At 54.2% G+C, this 18,875-nt stretch overlaps 1 protein-coding gene across 2 annotated transcripts in view; it reads left to right on the forward strand.

The window, feature by feature from the left end:
• The window catches only part of TRAP1 (TNF receptor associated protein 1), a 50,825-nt gene that overhangs the window by 26,433 nt on the left and 5,517 nt on the right, over nt 1-18,875 (forward strand). For both annotated transcript variants that reach the window (XM_055409352.2, XM_055409353.2), the window contains exons 2-14: nt 3,569-3,736; nt 4,476-4,558; nt 5,524-5,664; nt 9,231-9,302; nt 9,620-9,780; nt 10,618-10,727; nt 11,113-11,186; nt 11,850-12,005; nt 12,706-12,826; nt 13,234-13,303; nt 16,314-16,461; nt 17,897-18,082; nt 18,424-18,562. In XM_055409352.2, coding sequence (XP_055265327.2) covers nt 3,569-3,736; nt 4,476-4,558; nt 5,524-5,664; nt 9,231-9,302; nt 9,620-9,780; nt 10,618-10,727; nt 11,113-11,186; nt 11,850-12,005; nt 12,706-12,826; nt 13,234-13,303; nt 16,314-16,461; nt 17,897-18,082; nt 18,424-18,562 — 1,629 coding nt within the window. The remainder of the gene's footprint in view (nt 1-3,568; nt 3,737-4,475; nt 4,559-5,523; nt 5,665-9,230; nt 9,303-9,619; nt 9,781-10,617; nt 10,728-11,112; nt 11,187-11,849; nt 12,006-12,705; nt 12,827-13,233; nt 13,304-16,313; nt 16,462-17,896; nt 18,083-18,423; nt 18,563-18,875) is intronic.

Genomic DNA, 18,875 nt, shown 5'->3' on the forward strand with positions numbered 1-18,875 from the left:
TCCGTGGCCTTGTCGGGGTGCTCTGTCACAGTAGCCTCAGGAAGCAAACACCCCGGGTACCCAGTTTCTTGTGGTTTAAATCGTGTGCCCCCAGAGACGTGTGCATGCCCTCATTCTGTGAGCATGACCTTATTTGGAAAGAGGGTCTTTGTCGATATAATAAGATGAGGTCGTATTGGGTTAGAGTGAGCCCCAAACCCAGTATAACTGGTGACTCAGGAGAGAAATTTGGACACAGAGGAGAGAGGGAAGAGAGGCTGTGTGAGGACAGAGGCAGAGATGGGGGTGAGGCAGCCACGAGGTGGGGGCTTCTGGCAGCACCAGAAGCTGGGGGGAGGTGTGGACAGACTGTCCCTCGGGGCCCCGGGAGGACGGCCCTGCCGGCACCTTGGTTTTGCACTTCTGGCCTCTGGAACCAGGCGAGATTAAGTTTCTGTGGTTGTAAGCCACCTTGTCCCTTGATTATGACAGCCTTAGAAAATGAATACACAATCTCATTAGTTTCTGGTTTATCCTTCCTGTTGCTTTTGCACGAACGAGTGGGAACGTGGGTATTTCCCTATATCTCCTTTCTTCCATGAAGGGTAAACGTGCAATAGATAACTCTCGATCATCTGGAGCATTATGTTCAACAGCACAAGACAGGAAACAGTTTAAACATCCATCAGTTGAACATTAGTTAAATATTCAATACAGTGGATTATTATTTGTTCATTAAAAAGAATAAGCAGCTTTATATGTCCTAAAACAGAGCAGTTACTAAGATGTGTTCTTTTTTCAAAATGTTATTCACTTATTTATTTTTGGCTGTGCTGGGTCTTTGTTGCTGCATGGGCTTTTTCTCTAGCTGTGGAGCATGGAGGCTACTCTAGTTGTGATGTCCGGGCTTCTCGTTGCAGTGGCTTCTCATTTCAGAGCACGGGCTATAGGGTGCGTGGACCTCAGTATTTGTGGCACGTGGCTCAGTAGTTGCAACTCCTGGGCTCTGGAGCACAGGCTGAGTAGTTGTACACATGCTTAGTTGCCCCTTGGTATGTGGGATCTTGCTGGACCAGGGATCAAACCCATGTCTCCTGCATTAGCAGGTGGATTCTTTACCACTGAGCCACCAGGGAAGCCCTAAGATGTGTTCTTGATAAAAATATTTATGCACAGAAGACTGGAAATAAAATGTGCTAGTCATAATCCAACAGCCCCTTCCGTAGTCTGGGAGCAAGTTTAAAAGTTAGTTCTGGGGGGTTTGAAAAAGAGAGGCACCGTTATCCGCTGAATTGTTCAGTTTTGTGTGATTTCTGGTTTTCTTTGGGGGTAAAGATAGCTTATAACTGGGCATGAGGGAATGTGACCTGTTCTTTCCTGACAGGACCAAGAGGCAGATGATGAGAAAAGGACCGAGGGTCCTTTGAGCAAGAGCGTAGGACAGGAAGCGCGGCAGGGCTGCAGCCAGGGGTCCTTCCCCGGGGTGGGCGGCTGCAGGCCTGCGGGCCGGGAGGAAGGGGTGGGCCCTTGTAGTCTGGGTGCTTCTTGGTGGGGGACCTGGAAGGCCAGCCTGAGGCCCTTGGAGTTGGTGGGGTTGTGTTCAGGAATGAGTCACCCGAAATCGGAAATATCGAGATGGAGTTGGTGTCAGAAGATTAAGGTGTTGAGTTTCAGAGACAGGATAGGTTGCGTGGAACAGTGTGCAGGCAGGAGACCACCTGGAAGGCCAAGGACCCCAGGTGTGCCGGGGCAAGGGCGGTGGGACAGCTGGGGAGGCCGGGGCCCAGGATCAGTGCACCCAGCATCACTGCTGGAAGAAGGCGCCCTGGGACACCACACGCGCGCGCGCACACACACACATTGTCCTTTACACACACACAGACACACACACAGAGACAGAGACACAGACACCCAGACTCTCTCTCTGTCCTTTCCTGAGGCCCCTGAACAGGGAGCGGTTGTTCGATGTAAGAATCTCTAAAATACTTTTAGTGTCTTTGGGCTTACATGGAAGCGTCAGGAACATTGCCAGTCTGTGCTTCCAGGGCTGCCTCCCATCTTCCTCTGGGGGCCTCCCCATCACTCCCAATTCCAGTGGTCCAAGCGCTCGTACGTGGAGGGTGATGCTCCACGGAGAACTGAGTCCAGACTGCATCCTGAGGCCCAGCCAGGTCTCGCATCCCTCACTGATTTCAGCCTGAAGTCCCCTCACTTTAAAGCAGAGGGTCCCCAGCTTTTGTGGGGAGCCAGGAGCACTGTCCCTGGGAGGGGAGGCAGTGTGGGGTCACACAGTCTGCTGGTGTCGTTCGTCCTGCGTCAGTACCATCTAGGACCACGGGGACCCCAGCAGCCCTGCCTGGGCTGGTGCAGACTTGAATGCTGTAACCAAATGCCACTTAATTCCAGAAGAAATACCCCAGTTTTTTAGGGGGAACAGGTTAGCTGTATGGATGAAGTGAACAGTGCAACTAGGCCAGAGAATTAAATATTCAGACTATTTAATGCTGGAAACTGAATGTTTTCTAAGTTAGGATGGTTTTAAAGGTATTCCTCATATAGGTAAAGACTAAAGTTTGTTATTTCTAAATCCAAAAATAAGCTTAAAGAGAAGGCAAATATTTACACCTTGTAGGAATGTGGAAGCTGATTAACGATTTTGAAAGCCACGAGTTACTTCTAAATCATTCCTTCCTGACTGCCACACGTGTGTAGTGTGTAACAGGCAGCTGCATTTTGTTGTGGCCTAGACTTTGACATGGAGTGTCCTGTGTTTGGAGCCTTGAGAGTGCCGGGCAGCGAGCCCCTTCTGCACAGCGCCGGCCCCCGGCCAGTGTCTTCAGGGTGCTGGTGAGGACTGGCTGCATACTGCCTGTTGGGTGGAGGGGCCGTGTGTCTTTCTGTGGCATCCGGCAGCCACGCTGGGCCGGAGCTGCAGTGTCGTGTGTCCTTCTCCCCGCGCAGTGGTTCCTCAGTCCACTGTGCTGAATAGGAAGTCACCGAAAAGTAACTGGAGAGACATTGAATCCCGTGCCTAGTTATGAGGCAAAGGAGATCATGCCCTGGCTTGCAGACTTTAAATACACTAATTTAAAAGACTCTTATGGACAGGAGAGGAAAGGACTCCATGAAGATTCTTTGGAAGATGACAGGACAGTTTTGGAACATGCACATCTGAAAATTTGGCTCCCTCTTAGGGAGTATTTTTTCTCCTTTTTCCATGTTAGTTACACAGTAAGGAAGGCTGGCCTGTCCTTATTTCTGGCTCTGGGAGGGGCTGTGAGCATGGAGGGACATGTAAGTTTGGTGGGTTTGTGCACCAAATCGGGGGCACACGTGGGAAGTGGGGTCAGAAGGTACCTGCCCGTACCTGCCGTTCTGTCCCGAGTTCTCTGCATTCTTGGTATTTGCCATGGGTGGGGTGGTGTCAGCAAAACTACCCGCCAAGTACTGGCTAGATGCGCAGTGCTTGTCACTTCCGATTTCTCCAGGGTGACACTGGTCTCTGGAGCCTGCTTTGGTGTGAACAAATCAGGGTATTCTGTCCTGATGTCCTGTTAACTCTGATTCTTCCTCATGTTTGTCTTTTCAGGAAAACCAGTGCTGTGTCCCTGGAGGCCCCCAGCTCAGTCCTGGGGTCCCAGGGGAAGCCTGGCCTCGAGCTTCCACGTGGGACGGCCGTTCAGCTCCCAGGCTGCTGAGGACCAGGCGGAGGCGGGGCCCCCGCACTCGGTCATCAGCAGCTCGGAGACCGTGCAGGGTGAGGCGTGCAGCCAGGAGCCCCGGGGTCCGCTGCCTCCCGAGGGGATTATTGAGGCAGAAACAGTGCTTGAGGGAGCCACGCACTCACTTCAGACGAAGGAAGGGCTTGGTTGGAGGGAGGGGTCCCCAAAACAATGCCTCCTGCGTTTCCGGCTTCCCCGGCACTTCTGACTTCCATCCTGGCGCGTCTGGCGCCCTCTGGTGGTCACCTGGAGTTGGTGCAGGCGCCTGCACATCTGCTAATGATCACTAAGCGGACGGAAGCTCAGCACGGCCCTGCGTTCCCGGGACAGGCTCCGGAGCCGGTCCTGCCACGGGTCCGTTTCTGGCTTTCACGTGACAGCAACAGAATACTTAAATGCTTGGGTTAAAAGGAGTGAAGTTTTCTCCTTTACTTTCTAAATGATTAATCTGGAAACCACCGTATTCAAGAATAGAATCCGGGGTCTGGTTGTGGAGGCAGGTCGACAGCTTCTCCAAGCAGCCGGACCTGAGGCCTGCAGGCTCCAGCGAGGAGGGTGGGTGCGGGCTTGTCCGCGCTTCTCAGGGAAAGGGAACACCTGATCTGCTCTTCTGTCTGAGCCCCAGATGCTTGATTTTTTTTTCTTCTTTTGTTCACTGTTTAGAAAAATGTTTAAAACTCCTTACCTTAAAGATTTCTTTGAATGTTGCAAAGCATGTTCTTCTGTGGAAAAAGACATTAAACTTTCCTGGTTGTGTCTGTGGTTCGTTCCTAGGTTCTGCTACCAAACACGAGTTCCAGGCTGAGACGAAGAAGCTCCTAGACATTGTTGCCCGTTCCCTGTACTCAGAAAAAGAGGTGTGTGCCTGCTAATCACTCCCGGCGCTGGCTAGTTCTCTTGGCTAGCCTGTTTCTGTGCTGTCCTGGGGAAAGGCCAGCTAGTGGGTTAGCAGTGAGAAGTCTCAGGTGTTGGTGTGGGGCCCTGCTGAGGTCCGTTTCTGGGGTGTTGCCCACGGGCTCCGAACCCCGGGTTCACCTCCCTCATCACCTGGCCTCACCAGCCACGGTCTGTGGGGCTGAAGGAAGACCCCCTGTGTGGAGCAGAGCAGCGAGGAGCGCCCAGGGCCTTTGTGAGGAGACGAAGCTGCTCTGGGCTGACAGGCTGTGGTGAACTCGTTGTTGCTAAAATGCAAAGAATTTGAAAGGGGTAAAGCACAGCTTTCCAAAATGAAAGGACCTCCCAGGAAGTATTTCCAGGTCTCCTCCTGCTAAACTCCATCCCCAGGTGTCCCCGTGACACCCAGCTGCTTCTCTCTTGGGGCCAGGTCAGCCCTCCCATGTGCTGCGTCTGACTGTAAGTGGAGGTTTATCAGAGGAGAAGGGCTGTGCACACCCGGATCGGTCGTGGGGGCTGTGGCCCCTTTTTCTCCTGAACGTGGGAGGTCTGGTTTGTGGCAACCCACTAGATTAAGTGAAGCTGGTGAGCCCTTCACGGAGAAGAGAAAATATGTTTTGAGGATATTTTGACATCTCTGGGCAAGAGTTGAGAAAGAAGTCATCTCACAGGGCCCTTGAAGTTGGAAGTAACAGACTCCTAGCTCCAGGCTGATGCTGAGGAAGGAGCAGTAGAGTCAGAGGTGACAGAAAGCTGGACCAGGGGAACATGACCCACCTCCAGTCATCCTGCAGGCGGCTCTGGGGAAACTGGCTTTGAGGACGGCGGGAAGTCTTTATCTGGTTAAACGCTTCCCCCAGAGCCGGTACCACTGCTGCAGAGGCCGGGGCAGGTCCTGCAGCTTGGCGTCTCACCGCCATTTCCATAGGTATTCATTCGCGAGCTCATCTCCAACGCAAGCGATGCCTTGGAAAAGCTGCGTCATAAGCTGGTGTCTGAAGGCCAAGCGCTGCCAGACATGGAGATCCACCTGCAGACCGACGCCGACAGAGGCACCATCACAATCCAGGTACCTCCCCCGATGGGCCGGGAGACGGCCTGCCTGTCCGTCACAGCTCTAGGCTCCCGGTGACCTGCTGACCACCTTTAACTGAATATAGTTCCCTGTGCTGTATACAGTAGGCCCTTGATGTTTACTTCCTGTATATTCCAGTTTGCATCTGCTCATCCCAAATTCTCAGTCCTTCCCTTCTCTACCTGCCCTGTCCCGTGGCAGCTGCAAGTCTGTTCCCTATGTCTGTGATTCTGCTACTGTTTCATAGATAGATTTGTGTCTTATTTTAGAGTCATATCTAAGTGTTGATAATCGTCTTTCTGTAATCTCTCAGTCCATCCATGTTGCTACAAATGGCATTGTTTCATTTTTATTTATGGCTGAGTAATACTCCATTGGAAAAGACTCTGATGCTGGGAAAGGTTGGGGGCGGGAGGAGAAGGGGACGACAGAGAATGAGATGGCTGGATGGCATCACCGACTCTGTGGACATGGGTTTGAGTGAACTCCAGGAGTTGGTGATGGACAGGGAGGCCTGGCGTGCTGTGATTCATGGGGTCGCAGAGAGTTGGACAGGACTGAGCGACTGAACTGAACTGAATACTCCATTGTGTGTATGTGTGTGTGACACACACACCACATCTTTTCCATTCATCTGTCAATGGACATTTACGTTTCCATGTCTTGACTGTTGAGAACAGTGCTGCTGTGAACATGGGGGTGCGTGTATCTTCTTGAATTGGAGTTTGATCTGGATATATGCCCAGGAGTGGGATTGCTAGATCATGTGGCAACTCTATTTTTAGTTTTTTGAGGAACCTTCATACTATTTTTCATAGTGGCTGCACCAGTTTACATTCCCATCAACAGTGTAAGAAGGCTCCCTCTTTGAAGAGATGCCCCGTCATTCAAAGATAAGCATTTCAGTGTATGTCTGATAGGGTTTGTCTATATATCCCAACAGGTTAAAAAAGTTTTTTTGACCATGCTGCGTGGCTTGTGGGATCTTACTTCCCCAACAAGGGATTGAACCCAGGCTCTCAGCATTGGGAACATGGAGTCCTAACTACTAGACCACCAGGGAATTCCCTTAACAGATTTTTAAACCACATAGTATTTTTTATGTAAGGTGACCCTTGAACAACACTTGGGTTGCCGGGGCAGGCCCTCCTCACAGTCTAAGATCCACACAGAACTTACAGTCTGTTCTCTGAATACCCGGTTCCTCCACATTTGTGGGTCTCCCTCTGTGGTTCCTCCGTACTCACGGTTCTGCATCCACAGACTCAACCAGCTGCTGCTGTTCAGGGGTCAGCTGTGTGCTCCATGCTGTTGCCCGTGCTTTTGCTGCATGCTGTTGTGTGTTCTCCGGTGCTGTGTGCTGATCACAGCTGTGTGGAGTAACAGTCTCAGTGTAGACACAGCGATACCTTTGGCGGCTATTTTTTTTTTTACAAGTACTATGTATTTAATTAAAATTTTAAAGATTTGGAAAGCTTATAATATAGTTACAAAAAATAAACTTTTTTTTACTTTCATCCTTACAGTCACACAAAAAACAATATAAGGAATAAAGGACCTAAGTCAGCAAACCTATGCTATGGTAATATTGGTTGGTTTTGCCATACATTGACATGAATCTGCCCCGGGTGTACATGAGTTCCCCTTCCTGAACCCCCCTCCCACCTCCCTCCTCCCTTTATCCTCCCTCTGGGTCATCCCCGCACACCAGCCCCGAGCATCCTGTAACATGCATCGACCCTGAACTGGTGATTCATTTCACATATGACAACATACATGTTTCAATGCCATTCTCCCAAATCATCCCACCCTCACCCTCTCGCACAGAGTACCAAAGACCGTTCTATACATCTGTGTCTCTTTTGCTGTCTCGTATACAGGGTTATCATTTGCATCTTTCTAAATTCCATATATATGCGTTAGTACCTTTGGCGGCTATTACAGTTTAAGGTCAGAAAGTTAGAAAGGCAGAAGTGGGGTTCATCAGGCGGTGGGCCTGAGGGCCGTCATGTTCCCGAGGCAGCTACTCTAGGCCCTGCCGCCTGTGTCTCTGTGGGGCATCCGTCCCTGTGGGCCTCTTCCCAGCAGACCTGGCTCTGCGGCTTAGAACGGCCGCTGGTTTGTGATCTTCTGTCTGCTCCTCTCTGTTCTGTGCATGTGTGCCTTTCTTGCTAGCTGCTGCTGCTGTTTTAAGAAGCTTTACTGAAGTATGTTCATGTATGATCAGGTCCCCCAGGTTCACGTGTTCAAGGAGTCTGGACTAACACACACAGTCGTGGGCCCACCATATCACTGGGGTCATCACCCAGCATTCCCCACCCTTCCTAGCCCTCATCAGCCACTGACCTGCTTCCTATTGCTATGTTTTTTTATTTTCTACGATTTCACATAAACATAGTTACACAGGAGGTGGTCTCTTGAGTTTGACTTTTCACTTGTCACGGTGTTTTTGAGAGTTCTCCACGCGGTCAGACGGATCAGTAGTTTGTTCCTTTCTGTTACTGAGAAGCATTCTGCTGTATGAAGGCATCACAGCTTCACCAATCTCTTCACCAGCTTCTCCAGCGAGCACTGGAGATGATAGGGATCAAGCTGCCATGAATATTTCAGTCTTTGTGTGGACATGTGTTTTCATTTCTTTTGGGTAAATACCTTGGAATAGGACTGCTGGGTTGTAAGGAAAGTGTCTGTTTAACTTGAGAAGAAACTGTCAAGCATTGCCAAAAACAAGTGTCCCACTCTGCGTTCCTCCTGGCAGCACATCTTGACGCACTCGTCGTGTTGGTCCTTCATTTCAGCCATGTTAGTGAGCGGGCAGTGTCTGTCACTATGGATTTAGTTTTCATTTCCCTAATGGTTACAGGTGTTTGCCATTCATGTGTGTTCTTTGTGAAATGCCTTTCAGATTTTTGCTCATTTTTAATCAGGTTGTTTGTCACTTTATTGCATTGTAAGTTCTTTGTATATTCTAGATTCGAGTCCTATATTAGATATACTTTGCAAATATTTTGCCCTAGTTCGTGACTTGCCTTTTTATTTTCTTGGGTATTGGCTTTTGAAAAGCGTGTGTTTAATGAAATGCAGCTTATCACTTTTATGTTTCATGCTTTTAGTGACCTATTGAAGAAGTCTCTACCTGTTCCAGAGAGATAAAAGATTTCTTCCTGTCTTTTCTTTTAGAAGTTTTACAGCCTTGGCTCTTACACTCAGCCCTCTGATCACGTGGTGTCTGCGTAAGGGAGATGGGCTGGGCACTGCTCTGCCTGTGGCTGCTGCTTGTTTCGGCACAGTTTGTTCTTCCCGTCCACAGTGATTTGTCTTAGAACCTTTGTCACAAATCGTGTGACGCTGTGAAGCTCTTCCTGGACTTGGTTTTGTCCCTGTATCTAAGTTAGTCTGTCCTCTGGTGAGGTTTTCCCTAGTAAGGCCTGGCTGGTGTGACTGGAATCCGCCTTTCCTGACAACCCTGTTATGTCACGGGGCGTGAGCAGGTCCGACTGCTGTGCTTGTGCCTGGTGCTCTGCGCACGTGCCCTGGTGTTCAGCCTGTCTGTCTCCTAGGACACCGGCGTCGGGATGAGCCGGGAGGAGCTGGTCTCCAACCTGGGAACCATCGCCAGGTCCGGGTCAAAGGTGAGGCCCCCGCCTGCCCTGGGGTGCTACCGTCGCTCCCCTCATGTCAAGCATCCTAAGGGCAGCTCTGACCAGGGCTGGTCCCAGACGTGCTGGATGGCAGCTTCAGAGGACTGTCCTCCAGCGCATTTGTGCCACTGGGGGCCCTCTGTCCAGGTTTCCCTGCGTCATCATGGGGCCCTCAGAGATAGTTTGTTATTTGCTGGATGGACCGGCTGGAGTGGGTACATTGCCCACAGCTAGAGACTGGCTGACCTCAGGTTCAAAGCCAGTCCATCCCCATCTGACACGCCCCTCTGACCAGCCTCACCCCGCAGGCCTTTCTGGATGCGCTGCAGAGCCAGGCGGAGGCTGGCAGCAAGATCATCGGCCAGTTTGGTGTGGGCTTCTATTCGGCCTTCATGGTGGCTGACAGAGTCGAGGTCTATTCTCGCTCGGTGGATGCAGGCAGCCCTGGGTACCGGTGGCTTTCAGATGGGTGAGTGAGTGAGTGGGTCCCATGTCACCCATAGTGTCCCCCAGGTCCTGGGGCCACCAAGGCAACTGTCACCTGCCACACAGAGTGGGACTCTGAGGTCTGGTCTGAAAGCACCAGCAGCTTCTTTGGCTTTTATGGGAGGTCTGAGCCCCACACTCAGGGTCTTGACTCCTTTTCCTGCTGGGTCCCGCTCTGCTCCAGGGTGGGTGCCTCTTCTGAGGGCATGTCCTTGATTGCTCGGGGGTGTCAGGGTCTGGCCCCTGGCCACCCTACCTCCTGCTAGCCCACCATGTTCTGGGCTTGCCTCATGGGTGGATGTCCAGGAGCATCTCAACTTTTCATGGAGGCTGGCACCTGCCATGCATGGCTGAGGTCAAGTGTGCCTCCTGAACACCCAGACTTCATTTCTGAACCTGCATTCCCACCCTGCCGGGGCACAGTCTGTGTCCCTCATCAAAACAGAGATTTCTGTTTTGTTCCATGACAGTGGAGCCAAGTCTCCTGGGATGAGAGATGACAAGGTGCCCCCTCCACTCCAGCCCCCACATGCCCCTGCTCTCCAGAGGCAGCGCCTGGCTGGGGCTCCAGAACGTGGAGGTCTCACAGGAGGGGGCCTCCCGGGGTCTGGCGCTCGCCGGCCACCACAGGGAACTTGAGGCCCAGAGGTTGTGCGAGCAGGGGCCCCGCACCCCAACCCCAGCACCACTGTCCCCGGGGGAGGGGGTTGCAGCTGGGTTCGGAAGTGGCGAGGCTCTGGCTCCCTTTCTGTTCAAGTCCTGGGGCCACACGGGCCTTGTCAGCACTGACGGATGGACTCACCTCCTCTCTCCCTCTTAGCTCTGGGGTGTTTGAAGTTGCCGAAGCCTCAGGAGTTAGAACTGGGACGAAAATCATCATCCACCTCAAGGCCGACAACAGAGAGTTCGCCAGCGAGGCCCGAGTCCGAGGTGAGCGTGAGCCTGGGCCTCCGGGACAAGCTTGGTGGGGGCTCAGGGTCGCATCTTTGTCCCACTGCTATGTGGTGTCTCTGGCCACCCGCCCGGCCTGAGTCCAGGCCCCGGACAACCAGAGCAGGAGCAGTGCTGGGTACTCCCCGCTGTCCAGGTCTCACTGATGCTACTGAACGTGCCCAGCGCCTTCCAGGGGTCACGTTACCCCATGAAACCCTGATCAGGCTGCCAAGAAGGTGTGCGTGTCTCACAGTGGCCTGGGCCCCCTGACCTGGTTCTGGAGCAAGTTCTACTCCCCATAGGGGCAGGGCAGGGACAAGGCCTCCCAGAGCTTTCGTGTCTAGAAGCTTCCGGTATTCATTGTTGTTTCTGTGTCTTCCAGATGTGGTGACAAAATACAGCAACTTTGTCAGCTTCCCTTTGTACCTGAACGGAAGGCGCATGAACACCCTGCAGGTGAGGCCTGCTGCCTGCGGGCTCGGTGGCCGTAGAGTTGAACTGCTGCCTATCGGGCCAGCCAGGCAGATGGGTCTGGGGGTGGCTGTCCGAGCCCCAGGGTGGGATATTCTAGGCGGAAAGGGCGGCGAGACCTGTGGGTGCAGGAGTCACCTTCACGGCGCACACCCCGCACTCCTGGCTGTGTTCAGTCACTCTGCCCTCAGCACCGTCAGTTCTAGAACAGGTCACCCCTGCACCCCCCAGAAAGAGACCCCCACCGTCAGCAGCCCCTTCCCTGAGCCCCCAGTAACCACAGTCTGCTTCCTGGTTGCTTATTCTGGACATTTCATAGAAATGGAATCAGACATCACGTGGCCTTCTGCATCTGGCTTCTTACCGTGTTTTCAGGGCACAAGCTTCTGGGAGCGCCTTGGTGCGCTCTCCCTTTCCGGCTCAGTCGCCTTCCCAGAGCCTCTCACCTCCTGGCGGTTGGTGTTGGTCATGTGCGGCCTCATCCAGGTTTTGCCTCCTGCTCACTCTTCCTGACACTGCTGGGGACAGGGAACTGGTTCCAGAGCTGGGTGTGTCCATGTGTCTGTCCAGCACTGGGCACCGCGAGCTCCACCTGCACGTTGTCAGGAAGGTGTGTCTGAAACAGCACCCCTGTTCCTCCGTTTGCAGGCGATCTGGATGATGGACCCCAAGGACGTGGGCGAGGGGCAGCACGAGGAGTTCTACCGCTGGGTCGCGCAGGCCCACGACAGGCCGCGCTACACGCTGCACTACCGGACAGACGCGCCACTCAGCATCCGCAGCGTCTTCTATGTGCCGGACGCGGTGCGCGCCCCTGCCTGCCCCGGCCAGCGTTCGGGTCGAACCCAGCCTTCCTGGCTTTGAGAGCCTGGAGCCCATTTCTCTCTGCTGAGCATGCACGCGCATCCCCCAGACCTGTCAGGAAAGCAGAGCCCTGGGCCCCCTTTAAGCAGGTCCCCGCAGGGCTGTGTGCAGACTGCAGTCCTGGTCGGGAGCAGGCTCGGCAGACGGTGACCCTTTGGCCATCGTGGGCCCTGCGCCAGCGCGCGCTCCACTGCTGAGTTCAGTGCGAGGGCCCATGGGCCACACTGAGACAGGCGCATGGGGCTGGGTTCCAGAAGCTGCAGGCGTGGGAACTTGGCTTTCTCTTACTGTTCACATGTCATAAGGTGCTCTTTTTCACTTTTTTCCTTCCATTTAAAAACAGAAGAACTGTTGTAAGCTGCATGAACGGTTGATTTGACCTGTGGGCTCTAGTTTGCCGACCCCTGGCCCCAGCAGGTTTGGCTCTGTTCAGAGGGTCAGACCAGTCATTGTGTTTATGGGCAACTGCCCAGAGAGGCCCCACCTGGTCCAGAGCCTTGGTGTCGGGGCCAGCCTCTCCGGGCACCACACATATGCCCCAAATGTCCCGGCCCAGGTGGCCTCAGGAAGGGCCCCTGACCATGGCGCTCTGCCTCCGCAGGGCCTACTTCTCCTGACACTGCCCTTGCTTTGCCTCCAGAAACCATCCATGTTTGACGTGAGCCGGGAGCTGGGCTCCAGCGTGTCGCTGTACAGCCGCAAGGTGCTCATCCAGACCAAGGCCACCAACATCCTGCCCACGTGGCTGCGCTTCGTCCGGGGTTCGTATGTGTGCCCAGCGTGTGGCTGAGGCCCTGCAACCCCGGGAGCAGCTCCTCCTGGGAAGGCTCACCTGTGCTGAGCTCGGGGAGGTCGGTGGGGGAGCTGCATCCTCACAGCCTGGGGCCTCTTCTCAAGCTCCCCATTTCCAGACACCAAGTTCGGTTGATTGATCTGTGACAGTTTTATAATTTTGAGCAAAAAAATCTAGGAGTGACTTTCAGAGAGTCCAACAGATGCTGAAATTGTAGAAACTGTCCCGGCAAAGGCTTGCTGGCCTTGCCTGCTTTTCTGACCCCGTGACCCAGGTCATGACCTGGACACAGCATGGGTGAATTCTGGGATGAGGGGTTGGGCAGGGAGGCCCCCGAGTGTCCCCCGCTCTCACCCACACGTGGCCATGTCTCAGGTGTGGTGGACAGTGAGGACATCCCCCTGAACCTCAGCCGGGAGCTGCTGCAGGAGAGCGCGCTCATCAGGTGAGTCAGCAGACGTGGCGCCACCTGGGCAGGCCTGCCTCTGCCACCAAAGGTGGGCTCGAAGCTGCCCAGCCTGGAGCGCAGGTGCCCACGGGGCTTTGGCGGGGCCACGTAGAGGTCGCCTGTGCTTTGCCTCGTGGTTCCCTTCGGTTTTCATGAGGGGTTTGGGGACCGACGTGCAGAAGCACTGCCGCTGCCACGCATCCCTCCCTCAGCTGAGCCCCGGCCCCAGGGCGGCCATGGCAGGGAGGTTCCAGAGGCTGTCCTGGACAGACAAGGCAGAGGACAGGCCCAGAGCCCGGACGTCTGACCTCAGTCCAGAAGGTCACTAATGGTGGAAAGGAAGCAAGGGCTGGGCCTGGGGCCCGCCTAGAGACGTCGCTCTTGGAATCCACGTGGGCAGGGGTGGCCGGCCTTCTCGTCTCCTGTCCTGATGGCGGCCGCAGCTTTGGTCTGCTGAGCGTTTATGCTTCCCAGACCGTCCCGAGCCCCTCCTGGGTGCAGCCCCATCTCCTCGGGGGTGGGACCCACTCAGTCTCTATGTCACTGTTGTGGAGACCGAGTCACAGGGAGGTCGCTGCCACCAGGGAGTGAGCCTGGATTTGAGCCCTCATCTGCTGACTGCAGCCACGTGCTCTACCCCTGCAGCTGGAGCTGGGCTGACCCAGACGCTGGCGGGACCGAGGCTGTAGGCGCGGGCGTATCCAGCCATTCGGTCACTGCTTGTGGTTTTCCAGGGTTGGGTTGTCTTCTTTACCAGCAGAGTCAACCTTAAGTGAAATTTTTTACAAGAAGCGTGACACAGAATCCATTTTCCCTAAGCCCTGGGAGAGTTAGCTGTCCGCTGCGAGCCCACTGGCCCCGCGTCTTGGGTGCGCTTCTAGAGGACACACTCCAGTCGGGGCGGCGGGGCGCACCTGCCATGTCTCCGCAGACTGCCCACGCCACACGCCCATTGTGTCCTCTGCAGCGAGAGGGTCCCATCCAGGGTCACGCACGCCTTTAGCTGTGGCGTTTCTCTGGCCTGGAGGCTGGCTGAGTTCCAGTCATTCCCTGACTCTCAAGACCTGTGTGCGTCTGAGGTCTCCGTGATCTCCCCGGTGGCCCTGGCGTGGGTCTTGATGCCCCGCGTGCTCGGGTGCAGCAGGAGCCCCGTGTGCATCCTGTCAGGCGGGCTGAGACGGGAGCTGTCCCTTCATTGGCGCTGACACTTGACTAAGGGGGTGTCTGCCAGCCTTCGCAGGTCAAATTCCTCTTTTTTCATCTGTAATTAGTAATGATGTGTGGGAGTGGTATTTTGTAGCTGTGTGTTCATTTCTTATACATACATTTTTCTTAATATTTTTACAACTTATTTTCAGGATTTGATTCCCGTTTTACTCAGGAGTTATGATCTGCTACTGTCGTTGTTTGATGCCCGCACCACCCCAGGTTTAGCGGGAACTCGCCCAGGCTGACTCCTTTGCCCCGTCCCCATTGTGCTTTGTCTTCCACCTTCACGTCTGTTCCTGACGGTGCGGAATCTGCCTGATTATGCCCAGGGCGTTACCTATCCAGTCCTTTCCCTGAAACAAGCCTGCCCTCTCCCAGCTCCCCAGCTCCCTCACTGGCTCAGGCCCTGATGCCACACCGTGGGCTACCTGCTGTCCCCAGCCTGTGCCCTCTGCTGGGGTCCTTGCGCTCTGACACTGCACGCCAGGCTTCCCCAACCCTTGCCCTGCACGGACACCTCTTCATCCCATCCAAGCTGCTGTGGCTCCCCCACCACAGACGCAGGCACTGCCCTGTCCCGTTCTGCCCTGTGGCTGATGGACCAAGTTATTCAGGATGAGAGTAAAAAGAGGAAAAGCTGAAATGAATGTTAAATGTTATTGTTTCCCTACCCTGAAAAACAGATGGTAATTTTACCTTTATAAAGGAAACACAATACTTTTTAAACATCTGTTCTTTTTCGGGTCGTGGCTGTGGTGCACAGGGTCTTCTGTTGCAGCACGCAGGCTCAGTGGCTGTGGCTCAGGCTCAGCTGCTCCGTGCCATGTGGGGGTCCAGCTCCCTGACCAGGGACCGAGCCTGTGTCCCTGCACTGCACAGCAGGTCCCCAACCACTGCACCACCAAGGAGGTCCCAAGGCAGAATATTAAGGAAGTAAAAACACCCCCTAATCCTACTAAAAAAGTTGTTCAAAATTTTATGCCATTATGTAATGTTCTGGTAAATATCCTGATGCAAAAAAGTACCAATTTTGTAAAACTGTAGTGCATGTATAGTATGTCCAGGGTGAAAAGTGAAAGTGTTGGTGCTCAGTTGTGTCCGACTCTTCGCATCCCCATGGACTGCAGCCCGCCAGGCTCCTCAGTCCATGGGATTCTCCGGGCAAGAATGCTGGAGTGGATAGCTGTTCCCTTCTCCAGGGGATATTCCCGACCCAGGGATCAAACCCAGGTCTTTGCACTGCAGGCAGATTCTTTACCAGGGACGCCTCTACCCAGTATAAACCAAAATTAAAGTATACAAGCACGGATCATAATTATGAAAAATATAACATACAACAAGTAGTTTTTCGCATACTTAGCATATATGTGTACTCTGTAATTTATCCATTCTGGGATCTTTCTGGTTTTTCTTTCAACTCAGGCACTTTTTCATGTCATTAAGAATCACGTTAGAGGGTGTAATTTTTAATGGCGTGTAGTTTTCCATCATTCGTTTCAACCTGTTCTCTCCTGATGAACACTGAAGCTTGTTCATAATTGTGTTTTATGTGCTATGGTGAAAATCCTGGTCCATAAATCGTTACCAGCTGAGCCACAAGGGAAGCCCTAGGGTTCCTGCCTCTAGGGGGCGCCTGTCTCCTTAACTTCCTTTCTGGGATGTCGTCTTCACTTCTGATTATTAGGTGGCTAAGCAGAGTCGGATACGACTGAGCAACTGAACTAAACTGAATGTCCTTCTGTTTGATGGTATTCTGTGAAAGTTGCTTTCTTGTAATAAATACTTTTCTGTTCTGTAGAAAACTCCAGGGTGTTCTGCAGCAGAGGCTGATAAAATTCTTCATTGACCAGAGTAAAAAAGATGCTGAGAAATATGCCAAGTTTTTTGAAGATTACGGCTTGTTCGTGAGGGAGGGAATCGTGACCACAGCTGAGCAGGAGGTCAAGGTAGGGTCTGGGTTCCTCTGGGCAGCCTCGGACCATGGAGGGCACTGCTGAAGAGCAGACACCTGAGCTTCCTGGGACGTGAGGATGGCCAGCCGCGCTCCCAGGAGTCAGGCCTCTGGACCCCACAGGTGGTCTCGGCAGGCCTGGCTCCTCCACGGCCCCTGCCTATGGCCAGAGGGGTGTAGGTGTGCGCTGTCTCCTCCCACAAGGGCCTGGGGGACTTGAGGTCACAGAAGCAGGGACAGGCAAGGTGCCTGGTTCACAGGTGGGGAGGGCAGCTCATCATGTGATGGTCAGAAGTCCTTCAACATGGGCCAGGGGTCAGTTAACTGCATAATTACTTAAAAACAGTAAGATTGTTCCATAAACATTTTGGGGCCACTTTTCAGTTGTAATACAAAGGAAGGAGGGTGACTGACCGCCTGGGGTCTCAGGGTTGCTTCTGCAGACCGGGGAGGGTGGGACAGGGGCTGAGCACCCAGGCTGCCAACCTGAGCACCACCCCCCCAGCCCTTCTTACCCCGGTTGTCCAACAGCTCAGGCACCGCCTGCTTGGGCCCCACATGCGCCCTCTGTGTCCATGGGAGCGGCACCCAGGTGGAGCCGGAGGCTCATCTAAGCCCTTTATTGGTGTCTCGTGTTTGTTAGGATCTGTAACGAGCACCAGAGCATGAGATGAGCCTCTGCACCCAGAGTCCGGCTTGCCAGGTGGGCTCCCAGATCCCTCTCTGCACCCCTTGCGTCCCCGCCACGTCATCACCCTCGTCTGGACTGTGCCCTTTGGGCATTGTGGTTTGTCAGATGAGGCAGTGGTGTAGACATGGCCAAGTTTATCGTCAGGTCATGACCAGGCCCTAGCCTGTTGCTGCTCCTCTGTCCTCACTGATGACTCCACTCGCGGTCACATACACGTCTCAACCAAGCAGAGACAGACACACCCCTCCTTCCAGGGTCTGTTCTCTGAGTCATACGCCTACTTTGGTTCGCACACTCTGCTGTGAGGAGGGCTGGGGAGTGTGGACTTCACACCCATGTGCCCTGCTCCATGAGAGACAGGGTCTGTGATTCGGGACAGAGGGAGGCTGCTGGGTCTAAGAATGGCTCTGTCACGGACAGGGCCCAGCCACTCCTGCGACCATGCACGCGGCTTACCTGGAAAGTCCCACTCAGTGAGTCCCTGGGCCAGCTGGAATGGCAGGTGGGGCCCAGGGGCCTGCACTGGAGTCCCCAGGTCCCCCAGACCCCAGGTCAACCCAGTGTGCCACCCCCAGGCCAGGCTCCTGCAGCAGCTGCCTTGGCTGCGGACGCAGTGGATCACCAGGCCAGCCAGAGCCATTCTCCCTTACTGGAGGCCCCTGAGGTCTATGCCTCTCAGTCAGGAGGCTTCCAGAGCCAGGACCCGGAACTCCAGTGACCCGGCCTCTGCCATCTGCAGGAGGACATCGCAAAGCTGCTGCGGTACGAGTCATCAGCACTGCCTGCTGGGCAGCTGACCAGCCTCCCGGACTACGCCAGCCGCATGCAGGCCGGCACCCGCAACATCTACTACCTGTGTGCCCCCAGCCGGCACCTGGCGGAGCACTCGCCCTACTACGAGGCCATGAAGCGGAAGAACATGGAGGTGGGTGAGCTGGACCCCCCACCCCTGTTCTCCCCTCCGGCCAGGTCAGAGGGCAGGGGCCCTGAGCCCTGAAGGAGGGGCGTGCTTACTGGGAACTGACTGCCCTGTGCCGGGGACCGGGCAAGCCGCACGGTAAGCCATCCACGGGCGGAGGCGGGCCCAGGCTGCCTTCTGATCCCCTCTCTAGGAAGTGACACAAGGGTCTCTCTGTGAACATCCTCCGCGTTCCTGCTCGCGGAGGGCTGTCTCTAAACCACTCTCTTCATCCAGGAGGCCCAGGAGCTCCGCTCCATCCCGGGCAGAGGCTTGCCCGCCTGATGGTGTCATCTTGGCCCGCACAGGTTCTCTTCTGCTACGAGCAGTTTGATGAGCTCACTTTGCTCCACCTGCGTGAGTTTGACAAGAAGAAGCTGATCTCTGTGGAGACAGACATTGTCGTCGACCACTATAAGGAGGAGAAGTTTGAGGATGGCGCCCCAGGTCAGCTCACTTCCCTTCCCTCCGGGCTCAGATGTGGCTGGTGGCCTGGGGGTGGGTGAAGCCAAGCGGGCCCAGGGAGCTGGCACTGTTGGCCTCACGGCCTCTTCTGTCCTGCAGTGGTGGGTGTATGTGGGGTTTTCTTTTCAATGTGTCTTCATAAGACTGATCAAGCTAAAAGAATCAGAAGTTTTAAGGCCCTAATGAAATATATGCATATGGGCCTCAGGCACCCAAAAAGCATCCTTTCTGAGGCCTGAATTTATCAGCTGTACTTTATTTTTTTAATATTTATTTGGCTACACCGGCGCTTAGC

The sequence above is a fragment of the Moschus berezovskii genome, chromosome 27 (assembly GCF_049115385.1).
Source record: "Moschus berezovskii isolate FMDL1 chromosome 27, NW_MosBer_1.0, whole genome shotgun sequence".
NCBI lineage: Eukaryota > Metazoa > Chordata > Mammalia > Artiodactyla > Moschidae > Moschus > Moschus berezovskii.